This window comes from Pteropus vampyrus, unplaced genomic scaffold, assembly GCF_000151845.1.
Source record: "Pteropus vampyrus isolate Shadow unplaced genomic scaffold, Pvam_2.0 Scaffold30, whole genome shotgun sequence".
Classification (NCBI taxonomy): Eukaryota; Metazoa; Chordata; class Mammalia; order Chiroptera; family Pteropodidae; genus Pteropus; species Pteropus vampyrus.
Genome location: NW_011888811.1, coordinates 1,344,237 through 1,360,384, shown reverse-complemented (window position 1 = coordinate 1,360,384; position 16,148 = coordinate 1,344,237). Strand labels below are relative to the sequence as shown.

The following is a 16,148-nucleotide window of genomic DNA, read 5'->3' as shown; positions in this document are numbered from 1 at the left end:
GTGTACGAGGCAATTTGGAGGATGGAAAAATTAATAAGCCATGATCCCTGCCCTTATTAAAATCTGTTCTCATTATTTTCACTTTTTCTGGCAGCAGACTTTATGGAGCAAGGTCCCTGCCCTGAAGGAGCTTAGATTTGAAGATAGTGATTTTCAAACGTGTCGGGTGTAGGGTGAGCAAGGGAATTCTTGCTGGTGAAATCAGAGGTAGATGTCCAGCTTATGAGGCAGGTAAACTTGCCTGTGCCCCAGTGGAAGCAGGTCAGGAGTCCTAGGTGCCTGGATGTGCTCTCTCTGCATCACCCAGTGATGGGTCCTAAGACACCTTCAGGGAGCCTTCTGAGCTCTAAGGCACCCAGGTCACAATCCCATCTAGCAACTGAGTGAGCTTCCTTTGCACATGGCAGGGTTCTCGGTGGATCAAGATGACCGGTCTCTTCTTGGCCTCTCGCAAAACATCAGAGGCCACTGACCAGTCAGTGGTGGGGAATGTCTCCCCACCAAGCCCTTTGTCAGAGTTGTTACCAGGGACTTGACATTTTCCTCTTCTCCATCCTCCCCTGGGAGGGGTGGCTGATTAGTGCTGACCCATCACCAGGCAGGTGGGAGGAGGAGGAGACTAGGTCTTCAATAATTGCTGTCTTACACCGTTTGGGAGCACCTTCTAGAAATCTCCCTTAGCGCCAAGACTCTCTGTGCTGCTTTCTCTCAGACTATGTGCCTTGGGGACAAAACCTGTGTCTCTATGCCTTCATGCCTTCAGTGTTAGTTGAAAGAATATGTGCTTAGCCGGCCTGGGCAGACCTTACTGGAGGGCCTCTGCAAGCATGTCCTGGTCTGTCTGTTTGTCCTCTAGGTCCCTCACTTGTTCCCAGACCCTGCAGCGGCTGCTGGGAAGCCCTTAGCTATTCATCCTGCTCACAGCCAGCTGCTGAAGAGAGCAGACTCATGACAGCTTTACTCCTTATTGGGTTAAAAGAGAGTCCCTTCCCATGGCTGACCTTGAGCAAGTCATTGCCAATATGGATTTCAGTTGCCTAATAGAGAGAAAAAATAGGATAATTACTTCAAATACCTATATGGTCTGAAGGCAGGTGGTTGGACCAGATTGTGAATTGAGGTTCTTCTCTGCTATAGTAATTTTGGTTACTTGAAACTAGAATCGGATGTTCTCTTAGAGTCTCCTATGCTACATGCAAAAGGTACCATGATGTACCAGACCCTGTAACTTATATCGTCTCGTTTAAACCTCCCAGCAACCCTGAGGTTATTCTTCATTTTATAGATGAGGAAACTGAGGCTCAGCCGACATCACTGAGTGGCAGAACCGAGATTAGAACCCAGGCTCACTGGCTCCAGAGCCCGCACTTGCTTTAGGCTGCTGCCATTTAGAAGGTCATTTGTTATCGCCTTCGGCCCCGTCTTTCATGAATAGTGAGCTCACACAGTCAGTCCAGGGAAGCCCAAATCTCCACGACTCAGCAGCTGCTAAGCAGGCGAGTGCAAGGTCCCGAAGGGTAGGATCCTCTGGGGCATGTGGGCAGGAAGAGGAGAGAGCTGGGGAAGGGGAGGGACAGTCCCAATGGCTGTGAGCCTCCTGCAGGAGGGAGGGAGAGAGCCAGAGCCGACCCAGCAGTCTTTGCATCCATAGCTGTTTGCTTTCCGCCCCATGTTTGTCTGTCTGTGTCCATCCCTCTGACTGTCGTCGCTCTAGGTCTCTTCCTTTGTTTCTCGTACTCAGCTCTGTCTCTCAAAATGGGAATATTACGCCCTCATCTTGACACGACAGCCTCTCCATTCGAGGTGCCTTTGAGAAGGACAGGGATAGACACCTTCAGGAAAGCCACACCACGGAACCTGCCAAACCCCAATCACAAATCACAGACATCCTGACTCCCCTCGTCTTACCCCTGCTTCTCCCTCCCTTCCCGCGGGCCCTCCCACTGCTTTGGGAGCTGCTCTGCTGTCCTGCAGGGTGCGTGTTGGAGTGTGGACTCCCTGGCCCTACCCCAGGGACCGGTTCCCCTGGCCTGAGATGCAGTTCAGGCTCTTGCATTTTGAACCAGCGCCCCAGGTGCTGAGCTGAGCTGAGCTTGTGGGGATTCCAGCCCTGCCTTCTGGATGCTCTGCCTTCTGTGCTTGATGTGTTTGTTCTTGGCCTCCCAGCATGTGCCAGGCAGCACACACAAAGGCCATCTGGCCTGCCTAGCCCAACGCCTCTGGGAGGAGGCCTCAGCACCTGTGTGTTACTGCCGGTGGCTACACCCCTGTGCTCAGAAAGTCAAGGCCACCTGACCCCCAGGCCCCTCAGCATCCTGTGGGGGCTCCAGTGGGAACCTGCATTTACTCCCAGAACATGCCGATGTGGTTTTCTCCCAGAGAGAAGTAAAACGGAGGTGGAAATGCTGAGCCACGGCTGCTCACACCAAAGCTCACACCAGTTCAGGGCTTCGCTCTTACAAAGGGTCAGGAGATTCCATGGTCGTGTCTGTTCCATGGCGCATCAAGGACCTTGTTCTTGACAGGCTTCGTCTGCTGGCCTGCTGCCTGCCCTGCCCCAGACAGGACTGGGGATTGAGCTGGCCAAGGACCATGCCAAGACTACTCTGCCCACTGCCCTGGGTGTCTTTTTGCAACTTTTTCAAGTCTCTGCCCAGTACCGGGCCCCGCCCACCCCTCACCTCTTCTCAGTTCTTCTGGAGCCAGCGCTGGTCTTCATTGCAGGGCCTGCGTCGAAGGCCTGGGCATGTTGGTGGAGGGATAGTGTGTTTAGGTTTTTCCGTGGAAACGAACTCTTTCTCCCAGGCCCCAGGCTGGGTTGGCTGTGCTCCAGGAGCAATGGGTCAGCATCCTGCAGGATGGCATAAGGGGCCATCATCCAAGGGGCCAACAGTAGAACACATCTGCCCAAGGGAGATTTAATGTCATGGTCTTTCAGCAGAGCACATGAACTTGGCCTACTTCAACTGGGGGAAAGTCCCCTATTTGGCAATTACTTATTGAGAGGCCCACGGGTGGGTGCCACGCTAGGTGCTGGGAGAGTGATGCACAGCTCCTGCCTTGCAGCCCCCAATCAGTGCAGCAGCTCGTAAACCTAGTGTGCATAAAAATCACCCGGGATACTTAGTGAAGACGTGGATTCCTGGTCCCCACCCCCGGACTTCTGATTCGGTAGACCTGAGTCGGACCCAGGGATGTGCCTTTAATGAGCACTCCTCCCTTTCTCATGCAAGTAGTCTACGGGCTACACACCAAGAATCACTGATCTAGTGGATCCACGGGAACACCCCAAGTCATGGGTTTGTCAGGGCAAAGACTTGCTTGATGGGGCCCCTTCCCTTTCAGATCTGGGGACCTCAGAGTTGGCCCACTCCAGGAGTTAGAAGGAGCCATTCCAGGGGCCAGCACATTCCCTGGAGCCCACCCAAGCTGTCCTCTCTGGGGGAATTTCAGGAGAAGCTAGGGGCTAAGCAGTGGGCCTGTATCCAGCACTCTCTTCCAATCCCAAGGGTATTGCTACCAGGGAGAGGTAGTGAATTGGGCTTTAGTGTCAGACGTGCCTGGGTGCAGACCTTGGCTCCCAGGATTCGTGACCCTCCACCACACACACCCAGATCTTCTCTGGGCTCCCTGGACCCATTCTTTGCTGACTGTCGCCAGTCCGTTCAGCCTTGGAATGCTGTACATACTCAGAACTTGGTCCTGGGCCCTGCCTTTTTTTTCATTCTATGTGTTACCCTAAGATGATACATTTGTTTGTCAGGGCTGCTTAGCCATAGTTCCACAAACTGGGTGACTTAAACAGCGGAAATATATTTTTCCACCGTCCTGGAGCCTGGAAGTCAGATGCCAGAGCGTTTGCAGGGCTTTTTTCCGAGGCCTCTCTCCTCGGCTTGTAGGTGGCCATTTACGCATGGTCGTCTGCTGTGGCTTCTCGTGGCCTCCCTCTGTGCATGTCTGTGTCCTACCTGCCTCTTAAAAGGACAACCCTCAGATCAGGGCCCACCCGTGTTACCTCATTTTACCTTAATTACTTGTTTAGAGGCCCTATCACCAAATACAGTCACATTCGGAGGTGCTGTGTTGTTAAGACTTCAACATATGAATTTGGGGCTGGGGGACACAATTCAGCCTGTGACAGATGGTGATCTCTTCCATGTGGCGATCCATGTGACAGTGGTCCCTACCTTTACGGCAGCCCACCTGTTCAGCGTTCACATCCACACATCCGTAATGGAGCCCTCCTCTTCCCCCGGCTTGCTCCGCCTCCCGTCACCACATCCACTCAGGCGCCGGTGGCAGTGACCTTGCAGTCCCCTCACTTACTCCCTGGCCCCGCCCCCTCCAGTCCACGCGCTTTCTGTCTCCTCCAGAGTCACCTCGTCCACAGCATCTGAATCACACTGTGACCGCCACCCTAACTCTTCTCCCTGCCTTCTGCCCATAGCCTCCTGCCCATTTTCTTCACAGCAGCCATGGTGACCTTAAAAGAGGTCTCCCCCCGCCCCCCCGCCCCAAATCTCTGTGGCTTAACACAATAAAAGTTTATTTGTTCCCTCCATAGCCTCCAGTTAGATAGTCTTCACTGACAGGCAGCTTTCAGCATGGTTGGTCATTCAGGGACCCAGCCTCTTCTTATCTTGTGCCACCTCCCCTTTTAGGTCATAAGAGTCGTCCTCCAGGGGACAGGGGACAGGGGAGAAGACCCACCCACCTCTCTTAACCACCTCAGCCTGACGCTCATCACTTCTCTCACATTCTATTGGCCAGAACCTGGTCACGTGCCCCACGTACCCAGCTGCAGGGGAGGCTGGGAGGGAGGTCCAGCTGTGGCCCAGGGAGCACAGATCTGGGTGAGCACCAGCTAGCTCAGCCACAAAGCGACCGGCTCAAAGAGGCTCATCTGCCAGTCTGAATTGGGCTTCGCCTCGTACTTTCTTTTCTACAGCTCTGTACTTTTTCCTCATGAACTTTGTCACGCAGTACATTAATTAGATGTGAGTATTTCTTAATATCTGTCCCCCCCCCCCCCCCTCCCCAGGAGAGGGTAAGCTCCATAAGAGCAGAAATAGATTCTGTCTTGCTCACAGCTTTATCCCCAGTGCCGACAACAGGGTCTAGTGTAAGGTGGGCACTGAGTAAATATTAGGGAGCAGAGGCCTGGATGGATGGGAGGAAGAGCGTGGGAAGGGGCGGGAGAGATGGTTGGGTGGAATCCTAATTCTGCCACCAAATCTGTAACTTTAACTAAATTATTTAACACTAAGAGCCTCAATTTCCTTGTATATAAAGTGATAAAAACCATTTTGCCATGCAAGGTTATTGTGCAAGTGAATTAAGGCAATGTCATAAATTTCCTAGCACAGCACCTGGCATATTGTAGGTGATGAATAATATAGCAGTTACTTTAGGATTATGCTGGAGGCCACACCTCACCCAAATATCATAATAAAATGCTTCTAGAAAGTTCGTGTGTGTGTGAGTGAGTGTGTGTCAGTCAGTCAGTCAGTCAGTCTGTCTGTGTCCATCATAGTACACGCTTGCGATGCCTGTTTCAGAGAGATGGAGCCTGGGTCCCTTGGGGATCCCTTCTCATGCCTTCTCTCCCTTCAGGTTGAAGCTGAACAGTAAGAGGAACCAGCTGGTGAGGGAACTGGAGGAAGCCGCCCTGCAGGTGGCAGCTCTGCACTCCCAGCTGAAAAGGTGAGCTGGGGGCAGTGGGCTCACGGGGGGCTGGCCAGATGCAGGTGTCCCGAGGTGCCCAGCACAGCCGCTGCCCTGCACGTGCCCTCCGTGGCTGGAGCAAGTACGTTGAGAAGCTCAGCAGGCAGGCGGTTAGTCTGGCAGACTCGGGCTGGGCCTGGCGTGGCCGAGGGCAGGGTCCTTCTCTCCAGAGCACAGCCCCTCAGTCCTTCTGACAGCCCGGAGGCGGAGGCCCAGTCGGGTGCCAGTGTGTCTTGTTCCCGTCTCTGGTACCTGTCAACCCAGTTCCACCACACAGAGAAAGTGGGCCTCAGGCCTGGGCCTTGGTGGGCAACAGTGTATCGCTGGAATTTAATAACGTTTTGTTTTCATCGGGTATTTTGAACAGTTGCCTTCTCTTTGTAGTAAGTGAAACTGTTTTTAAAATTGTACTTAGGATATAAGGTTTGCTTTTAAGATAGATGTACTGAAGTGTAGAAAACTGAGGTACAGAAACATATTAAGAAGTATTATTTCAGGCTAGATTCAGCTATGGAGAAGTATCGTGAAAATGGAACGCAGCCAGTGGACGTTCGGGAAACAGAGCGAGAGAGGGAAAAATGGACGTTGAAGGCAGTTGGCCTGGATTGGAATCCCAGTTCTGCCACTTGCTGATTAGGTGGCCTTCTCGGGGTACCCATTTCCTCTCTACTGAAATTGGGTCTACTCTGGAGACTGTCAACAGGGCCCACTGAGATAATGTGTTCTCAGTGCCTGTGATGCTTTTCGCAGTCAGGCAGGAAGTTCCCGGCAGCTCAGCCGCTCTGCGAGTCCTCACCCCGGTTTCTCTCCCTGCCCCCAGCCTCTCGAGCAGCATGCAGTCCCTGTCTTCAGGCAGCAGCCCCGGGTCCCTCACGTCCAGCCGGGGCTCCCTGGCCGCCTCCAGCCTGGACTCCTCCACCTCGGCCAGCTTCACTGACCTCTACTATGACCCCTTTGAGCAACTGGACTCGGAACTGCAGAGCAAGGTGGAGTTTCTGCTCCTGGAGGGGGCCACGGGCTTCCGGCCCTCGGGCTGCATCACCACCATCCACGAGGATGAGGTGGCCAAGACGCAGAAGGCAGAGGGGGGCGGCCGCCTGCAGGCCCTGCGCTCCCTGTCCGGCACCCCGAAGTCCATGACCTCCCTGTCCCCCCGCTCCTCCCTCTCCTCCCCATCCCCGCCCTGCTCGCCTCTCATCGCTGACCCCCTCCTGGCCGGAGACGCCTTCCTGAGCCCCCTGGGGTTTGAAGACCCGGAGCTCAGTGCCACTCTTTGCGAACTGAGCCTTGGCAGCGGCACCCGGGAGCAGTTCCGGCTGGAGGAGCCAGGAGTGGACGGCAGGCAGCTGGGCCAAGGTAGAGAGCGGCACAGCCAGAGGGTGGGAGGAAGCTGGGCACTGGGCTCAGGCCTGAGCTCGGGCCTCAGTGATAATATTAAGTACCTACTAAAACTGAATGCCAGGTCCCAAGCTAGTGGATGTACATGGTTTATTCATTCAGTCAACACGGACTGTGTGCCGGGCACCGGTTTAGTCATGAGAATACTGTGTTGAGGACAGACAGGTCCCTGTTCCCATAAGGTGTGCATGCAAATGAAGGCACAGACAGACAATAACTGTACACCCAGACCAATCAAAGCACTGGGAAGAAAATAAAACGGGATGTGATGGAGCCTTCCAGGGTGGGGTGGGCCTGCCAATTCAGATCAGGTTGTGAAGGAAGGTGACATTTGAGCAGAGGCTGCAGCAGTGAGAAGGAGCCAGCTTCAGGATTAGCAAAGCAGAATTTCTGAGGTAGAACGAGGGGCTGCGGGGAGGCCAGAGGGAGGGGGTCCCCAGCAAGGCTACATTAGGCCTGTGGGGCTATGGTAAGGACTTTGGATTTTATCCTGATCACAGTAGGGACTCATGTGTCTGACTTCCGTATTCTGCAGGGGCTCAGAAGGAGCATTGTGCTGTGGTTTGAGATTCCAGTTGGAATCTTCAGCAAAGACGACAATGCGGACGATGACAGCCACAGCTTATTGAGAGAAAACCTCTTTATCTTTAGCAGCAACCACATAACGAAACATAATAGTTAACGTTTGTTGGGGTGCATTATGTGGCGGGCAATGTGCTTTATATGGTGCAGTGGGTTACTTCTACTGTGCCCGTTTCACGGATGAGGAAATGGCAGTTCAGACAGGTGACATCGCTTGCCTTAGGTCCCCAGCTAGCAAGTAGTAAAGTGAGGATTAGAATCTGGGTCATCACTCGTCATTCTCCTCTTAGGATGTGAGTGTGTTCATTCCCGAGATAGCCTGGTGCTTGGTGGCCCCACCACGTCCATCTGGCCCTGGGTGTGAAGGTCAGGACTGAGCAGGGTGCTCAGTAAGCTCACCTGGGTGTTCCTGGCTATGACTTAACAAGTTCAGGTATACGAGATACAGGAACCTTTATGCGTATTTACTCATTTAAGCCTCACAACACCTCTGTGAGATTTATCCCCACCTTACAGAAGAACGAAGTGAGGCACAGTGAGGCCAAATGACCTGGCCAAGGTTGGTGTCACAGCTACAGAGTGGTAGAGTCGGGATCGGTGCCACGACCACATGCCCCAAAACCCCATGAAGGCACGTGCCAGCTCCAGCTACCGCGGCCTCCTGCTCCTGGCTCCTTGTGAGGCCAGCTAGGAGAAGCTGGACCCGTTTCAGCCTTAAGATTCCAGGAATGGGCAGGAGGGCCGCTGCTGTGCCCAGGGTCACCCACACGTGTGCAAGGGCCGGTGGCAGCAAGGAGGGAGGATGAGATTTCCCGGTTGATCGAAGGCTCTGTTGGGTGAGCGCCAGCCATTTCCTTAGAAGAGATCCCTAGGGCTCCCTCATCAGGAAGGGAGTCATGCTGAGTGCTCGCAAACAAAAATAAAAACAGGCCTCCTGCTACAGCAGGTGGCAGACTCCAGAAGATTGCTCCCTGGAGAGGAGGAGGGGCAGGTGGAACCTCTGACGAGGGTCGAGAAGCATTCCCCGTGCTACCCGAGTGCATGTTAAACCAAGCCGGGGGCAGAGGACAGAGGCCAGCGCCAGGCTCTCCCTCCTCCCCACAGCGTCCTCGGGGCTGTGGGCCAGTCGAGACTGCATGTCTCAGGATGGCATTTCCTCCATGCCACCTCCAGAGCCCTTCCTGCAGTGAGCGAGGCCAGGCTGAGGGCAGACGCTAAGCAGGTTATGCTATTAGTGCTGCTGTTCAGTCAGCGGACAAATTAACCTCCCTAAGTGGCTTAGCGGAGGGTGGAGACGTGTGGGTGTGCAGGCAGGAGGTCTCCATGGGCTGCAGCAGGCGCGGGACACAGGCTGGGAAAGCTGCACCCAGACAGCCCCTTGTAGCTCCCAGGCTTGTCACCATCCCTTTCCCCAGGCTGCCTACCCCTGGTCTCTTCTCTGGTCTGCCTCCAGTGCCTGGTACACAGCAGGTGCCCAGTAGTGATGGCCTTGAGGTTCAGGGTCCTGAATTTGGCCTTCCCTGTCAGGCAGAGGGCAGGAACTATCCTATTCATCTTGGTGGCTTTGAACCTGACAATGGGCCTGGCACACTGACAGCACCCCTGGCTCGGGGCAGGAAGGAATGTGTAGCATGCGCCCAGTGCCTGGCCTGGGCCCCGGGTCGGAGACTCTCGAGGGCCTCTGCCAGTGGCAGGGAGATGAGCTGAGTCAGGAGCGAGTTGGGATAGGCCAGGTGGGAGAGCCCGTGCTTCAATCTTTCCCGTCCTCCCCGTGCCCTTCTTGAGGGTCCAGGGGCTGTTACTTTGCCCCAGTGTGTGGGGATCCATAGTGATGAGAACGACAGTCGCAGTGGATTTTATAGAGCAGTCTCCCTGCACCAGTCTCTGTGCTACAAATGTCCATGTGTTTCATTGAGTCCCCCCAACAGCCCTGCAAGGTGGTTGGTACCATCTCCATGTTACACGTGAGGAAACGGGGCTTAGAGAGGTTAAATCACTGTCTGAATATTATGGGGAAGTAAGTAGTGGAGATTTGAGCCCAGGAAGCTGGACTCGCTGGACAGCGTCTGGGATGTCAGTCATAGAATCAGGAGCCACCATCTCCTTCCCCGCAGAGCAAGGCGGGTCCTGGCTGTTGAGTTCAGAGGTGGTTGGAATTTGGCAGGACCGTCTTAGGACAGAGGGTGAATGGGCCAAAAATGTGTTTGCAAAACACATTTGCCCTGGTTTCTGAACCCCACCTTGCCATCCTTCCTTTTCCCACCTCTTTCTCCAGCTGTCAGTACAGCCCAGGGGAGTGGCCTCAAAGTGGCCTGTGTCTCAGCTGCCGTGTCGGATGAATCCGTGGCCGGGGACAGCGGAGTGTATGAGGCGTCTGTGCAGAGGTGGGTGCCCGAGTCCTGGATCTCTGGGAACTTTGAATCTGCAGAGTTTGGGCCCCCTAGGTGTGTGCCGGGGACCCCCAGGAGGGCATGCCCAAGTGACATGTCCTTCCTCTGGCAGCCCTGTTCGGAGCTCTGCCAAAAACACAGACAACGCAGCTCCTCCTGGGGCTAGGGGCGCTTCTGATGTGAGCACATGCTCATTCTCTGGTCTCCAGTAAGGGGCATGAGGCTAGAGGAGAAAGCACTGGAGAGATGGCAGCCCCTTCCAGAGAAAGTTCCAGAGCGACCATGGGAAGGGAGGGTCTGGATCCAGCCCGACTTTCCTCCTGGAGGACCCAACTGCACCTTCGCAGACAACCTTGTTTTGGGAAGATGACTTTGGCCCCAGGTCACTGCAGGGAAATCTGACCCTTTGTCTTCTCCACGTTGCCTTCCAGACTGGGTGCTTCAGAAGCTACTGTGTTTGACAGCGACGAATCAGAAGCAGTGGGTGCGGCTCAGATTCAGATTGCCCTGAAGTAAGTGACGAGAAGGGCAAGGACAGAGCCATGTGGCCTGTGCAAGGTGCTTTCCTCGTGGGCAGCATCGTGCCAGCCTTTGCCTTCTCCACTGCCCAGGGAGGAAGGCCGAACCCCGGGACCTGCTGACCATGACAGGCTCCTAGCTAAAGGGGCTTACCTCTTTCCCCACCTCCCAGCTCCCGTTTTTACAAAAGCAAAAAACGAGGTTTTGAAGACATTGTCACTGACCCTGACTCACTGAGCTGGCCAGTGGCAGAGCCAGACCAGGACCGGGACCTGCTGCCTCTCATTCTGTTTGGTCACTGTTGCTGTGGCCTTTGTCTTACCATCCCATCGAGATTTCGACCACCTGGACTGAAGTCGACCCCTGGAGGCCGCAGCCCAGATTTGTTGTTCTTGTTTCTTCTTAATGGGGGGATGGCTTCAATATATTTTTTTTAATAGGAATTAATTGCCAACATTTAAATATCAGGAAATTTTATACGAACTTCTGGCTTCTCTTTTAAAATTTTGACCCATAGCTCCTGTATTCCTGAATGGCAGCAAAGCACTAGGTCTGTACCCTCTGACTCACCGCAGTCCCCAGAGCAGCCAGCGGCCAGATCTGTGATTATCGAGACAGAGGGAGAGACAGACACAGACAGACAGACAGACAGACAGAATGTGCTACTAATTGGTGATCCATATGCTCCTCTCCATTTCAGATATGATGAGAAGAATAAGCAATTTGCAATATTAATCATCCAGCTGAGTAACCTCTCTGCTCTATTGCTGCAACAAGACCAGAAAGTGTGAGTATGTAGTTGACCCTCTGTGGCCATCCCCGGGGTCACTCGCCTGCTCTTTCATGCTCAGACAATGGGCCGTAAACCCACTGCGGGTATTTAACTCCTGTGACCATGACACAAAGTGTCAATACCGTGAGTGTGGACAGAGGCATGATGGCAGACACGCCATCTATAAAGAGGAGCGCTCTGGACAGCTTTGGTTTCTTCACAAATATGTCCTGAGCACCTACTGTGTGCCGGCGTGAAGAACAGAACGGTGAGCAAATCCCTGCCCTTGCGAACTTGAAGCCTCACGAAGAGGAATGTAATGGCCGCTTTTATCTGCCCTCGACTCAAGTATTCCAAGCAGAAAGAGACAGGTGTGCTATTCTCAAGAGTCCACACCCGTCACTCTATTTCTGTTGGCTGTGATGGGTGTTACCTTGAGAATGATGATATGGCAAATACCTGCACTGCCTGCCTGTCGGCCCTTCCCGGTACAGACCAGGTGTGTTTCCCTGTATCCATCTGCCTGCGTGTTCTCCTGTAACTACATCCTAGGCCTTCATGGCAGCAGCCGGGGCTGACATTTCTACGGTCTGCACCTGGCCAGCATCCGGGGGAGCGACGTGTGGGAAGGAGGGAGGCAGGAGGAAGCAGGCCAAACAGGAGGAAGACGAGATTGGACATTGGGGTTGTTTTCAGTCTTTTGCTCGTATACACAGCACCAGGATGAAAAACTTCATACGTCATTGGTACTCGTGCAAGAGCGCCTCGAAGTGAGCTGTATGGTCCAAAGGATAAATGCATCTGTGACGTTGTTAGGATTGTCACAGCGATCACTTCAGGGGTTGTCATGAGGACTCCTCTGTGTTAACAAGCAGCCTCGCCGTGGAACTGTGCACGCTACTGGCCTCAGGCTTCGTGTGCTTTCAGGTTCTGAGGATTTAGGGGATTCGGGAGAAGGCGGAGCATTGCGATAGCCTTTGGGGCCCTTTCTGCAGCCCTCACAAATACCTGCAAGACGATCTGAGACAGACAGATCCCAGTCCACTGTTTTCTTCGGCATTTGCAACAGCTGGTCAGCCCAACATTTGAGCCCCGGGGCTGGGCTGACCCTGGCTCTCCCGTGTTTCTGTCCTCTAGGAACATCCGTGTGGCTGTCCTTCCCTGCTCTGAAAGCACCACCTGCCTGTTCCGGACCCGGCCTCTGGATGCCTCGGACACTCTCGTGTTTAACGAGGTGTTTTCGGTGTCCATGTCCTATCCAGCCCTTCACCAGAAGACCTTAAGAGTCGATGTCTGTACCACGGACCAGAGCCGTCTGGAGGACTGCCTGGTGAGGGCCGTGTCTGTCTTTCCATCCATCCGTCTGTCCGCCCAGACTTCTGTCCTTCTGGGGATCGGTCCACCTTGCGCTTCGGGAAGGAGGCTTAGAGAAGACACAGATCGCAGGATCAGCAAGTGTCCTCTGTGGTCCTAGCAGAGACTCTTCCACAGGCATTTAGTGGGGTGGGGGAGCTCCCTTCACGGGAGGAGGAGTAACCGGCCTGAAAACGTTTTTTAAACTGCCAGAACCTGGAAGAAATAGCCACACATACCATAATGTGGTGCATTAAAGGAGAACAAACAGGGGCTCTGATCCCACCTTTACCACTCGCTGTATAGCTGGGCGACTTTGGGAAAGTTACTTCACTTCCCTTATCCTCAGTTTTCTGGTCCATAAAATGCAAATGATAATGCCTCCCTCATGCCCACCGGAAGAGTCATGAGGATTAAGTGAGACAGTTCATGTAAAGCACCTACTCAGGTGTCTGACACACAGCAGGTTCTCATTGGACGGGGCCACTGCTAGGACACTCCCCGGAGCAGAGCTCCTCCAACTTCCTCCTCCTCCTCCCCGCATTAGTAGGAGTCAGGATGGGAGACGAAGTAGCCTTGGGTCCCTAGAGACAGGCAGACCCCAAGTGCAGGTGGATGTTGCTCAGCTTTCTCATATATAAGATGGGGATTTGTCGCTAACTCAGGCTGCTTGTGCTATACAACTGAATTAAAAGAAGTGAAGGGCTTTGGGAACCCTGTGCCATTTAGATTTCGGAGTATGCGAATGATAATACGAAACAATGAAAGCCACCGTTGATAGATAACTTGAAAACCAGCAGAGATAGATGGTACATTGTGTCGAGGGCCGTTCTGAGATGCGTGGGTTTAGGTAGCAGCAAAGGCGAGCACACGCGAAGGAGAAACAGGATGTGTGCGCCTCCTGGAGCTTCTTCCAGCCTCCGTGTCTGGAAGCTGGCAGAGTGGCGGTGGCAGCCCTGGCCCTCGGCAGGCTGGTCCCCTTTGTCCTGGTGTGATGAACTACACCTGACCCTAACCTCCTTGCTCTTCATACTTGACCTGGATGTGCTTGTGCTGTAAAACCCTTCTCTGCCGTGGAACTGTGGGGCCACATCCCTTGTCCCTGAGGCTGAGTCAATAGCCCTGCTCTTCCCTGCCATGTCACCTAAGACTCTTCAGTTCTCAGTCTCAGTTTCTTTGAAATTTAGCTAACACTGCGTACCTCACAGGTGGTTCTCTGGGGATTAAATGAGGCTCCAAAACATCACTTCCCCCACGGGTTACCTGGAGCTCTGGTTAGAATGCAGATTCCCATTCAGCAAGATTCTGCATTTCTAACCAGCCCTCAGGTGATGCCCAGATCTCACTTTGGGAAGCAAGGACGTAAAGCAGTCGAAGAGTCTGTACTGGGTACCAGTTCCCATCCCTCTCTTCCTCAGCTGGGGTACATGACAGCATCATTGCCACTTATGATTTTGTTATCACTGATGGTAATATAATAGCTAGTGTGGATTAGGTACAATTTTTGTGGCTGAGCTAAGCGCCTTACATGTATTATCTCTATTGTTCCTTACTCAATATCATCAAATAGGCCCTGTTACACCAGTGAGGGAACCGAGGCCCAAAGATGAGAAAGAACTTGCCCAAAGTCATATTCTGGTCAGGAGCAGAGTTAGCGCCCAGGCAGATCCGCCTCTGCAGCCCACCCACGTCAGTCCCTCGGTGTTTTCTCTGTGCCAGCACAGTGCTCCCTGGAGCCCAAGGCAGGGAAGGTGACAGAAGGGAGTGGCAAGCATGGTGGACGCTGGATGACAGAGCAGAACGCTTTTCCAAACCCAGGCTTCTCCCGTGAAGCATTGCCCTGGCCCTTCCTGAATGAGAAGAGACTCAATTCTGTTCTCTTCTCCTAATTGGATGCCTTTTGTTTCTCCTCCCTAATTGAAGTCTGGCCGTTGTTTGGTTGCCATGGCAGCAGCCAAGCGCTCATCTCACCATGGCTTGTCTTCACTCGTGGCCAGTGGAAAGCCTACTGCTCCGTATCCAATGGGGACATGGAGTGTCAGGCTGTCGTGTTTTGGTGGCCGAAGGAGGCGAGGAAGTGAGACACGGGAAAGGGCCGTCTGCTCCCACGCAGTCTCCCCGCAGAATCCCTCGTGGAATCCCCAGTCTGTTTTGAACCAGGCAGCCATAGTGCCCGTTCTGAGCAGTGTCTTTGTATCTAGGACTAAACTAAGACCTTTACATGCAAGTGCAGTACCTCATTTAATCCTCTCAACTGCCCTAGGGAGGAACATTGGGATTACTGCCAGTTGACAGATAAGGGATCAAGGCCCCCAAAGGCTAAGTAACCTGCCGGGGTCATCCAATGCATAGAGTGACTGTAAGTGTCTCTTACGTCCCAGGACCTGAATGATAGGTTTGGAGGAATGCATGGCCTGCTTTCCCCAATATCACAGGCATCAGATCTTCCAAATGCTTTAGTGTGACCTAACAGCGGTCACAGGCTTTCCAGCCGGGCCCCGGTTGCCCACCCTACCCTGCCAACTGCTGAGCCCCGTACCATGCAGCCCAGGTTCTGTTGGGGCAGCCCCCTTCCCAGGCCACGCTCGTGTCCCATAGCTAACCATTCCAACAGCCCCTTGGCCAACCCCCCTTAGCAAAGCCCCAGCCCTATCGAAGTGAATTCCACCTCCTCGCCACCTGTGCAACTGGAGAAAAACCACACAGCCATGCCGCGTGGGGGCATTTGAAAATCGTGGGCATGGAGCTCCCCTGAGCCGTAACGCTGCCCAGGATTGAACGTTGCGACTCCATGGACGGTTTACTCTCTGGCTCGTCTCCATAGCGAGTTCTCATCCTCTCCTCTCTCCTAAAACCTCCAGCATCTGCCACCCGCATCTGCTGTTGCCGTAGCTTTTGCCGTTTCTCCTGGTTCTAAGGATGGACCCTCCCCACTCCCGTCTGAAACCACTCTCTCTCTCTCAGGGACATGACGCTGCTGACAGTTATTCTGCTTTCTCCTCCGTCTTCAGATTTTCCCTCCTCCACTGGACCTTTAACACGTCGTTAGGCCTCGCTGAAACCTTGACCTTTCTGTTTCCATCACACCCCACATCCAGTCCTTCAGGAGCTCCTGGTAGCTCCACCTTGGGAAGCTCCCCAGACTCCAGCCACCTCCCACCACTGCCCCGACCACTATCGTCTCTCACCTGGCTTGTCTCTCACCTGGCTTGTCGAGCCGTCTCCCACTGGGTCTCCCCACCTCTGTCCCCGCCTCCCTTCCTCTCCAGCACAGTAGCCAGAGCGATCCTCTTAACTGCACATCAGTGCATGCCACTCCTCTGCTTGAAACCTTACCATGGATTCTGTCTCCACCTAGAGTCCACACCTGGGCCCTTTGCCCGGCCTCCAAGGCCCTCTGGGATCTTATT

General features: G+C 53.8%; 1 protein-coding gene across 1 annotated transcript in view; it reads left to right on the top strand.

Moving 5' to 3' along the window:
* The window catches only part of WWC1 (WW and C2 domain containing 1), a 134,226-nt gene that overhangs the window by 93,063 nt on the left and 25,015 nt on the right, over positions 1 to 16,148 (top strand). Inside the window, exons 9-14 of the mRNA XM_011356776.2 lie at positions 5,534 to 5,703; positions 6,545 to 7,080; positions 9,980 to 10,088; positions 10,526 to 10,606; positions 11,314 to 11,400; positions 12,523 to 12,715. Of these exons, the coding sequence (XP_011355078.1) occupies positions 5,534 to 5,703; positions 6,545 to 7,080; positions 9,980 to 10,088; positions 10,526 to 10,606; positions 11,314 to 11,400; positions 12,523 to 12,715 (1,176 nt within the window). The remainder of the gene's footprint in view (positions 1 to 5,533; positions 5,704 to 6,544; positions 7,081 to 9,979; positions 10,089 to 10,525; positions 10,607 to 11,313; positions 11,401 to 12,522; positions 12,716 to 16,148) is intronic.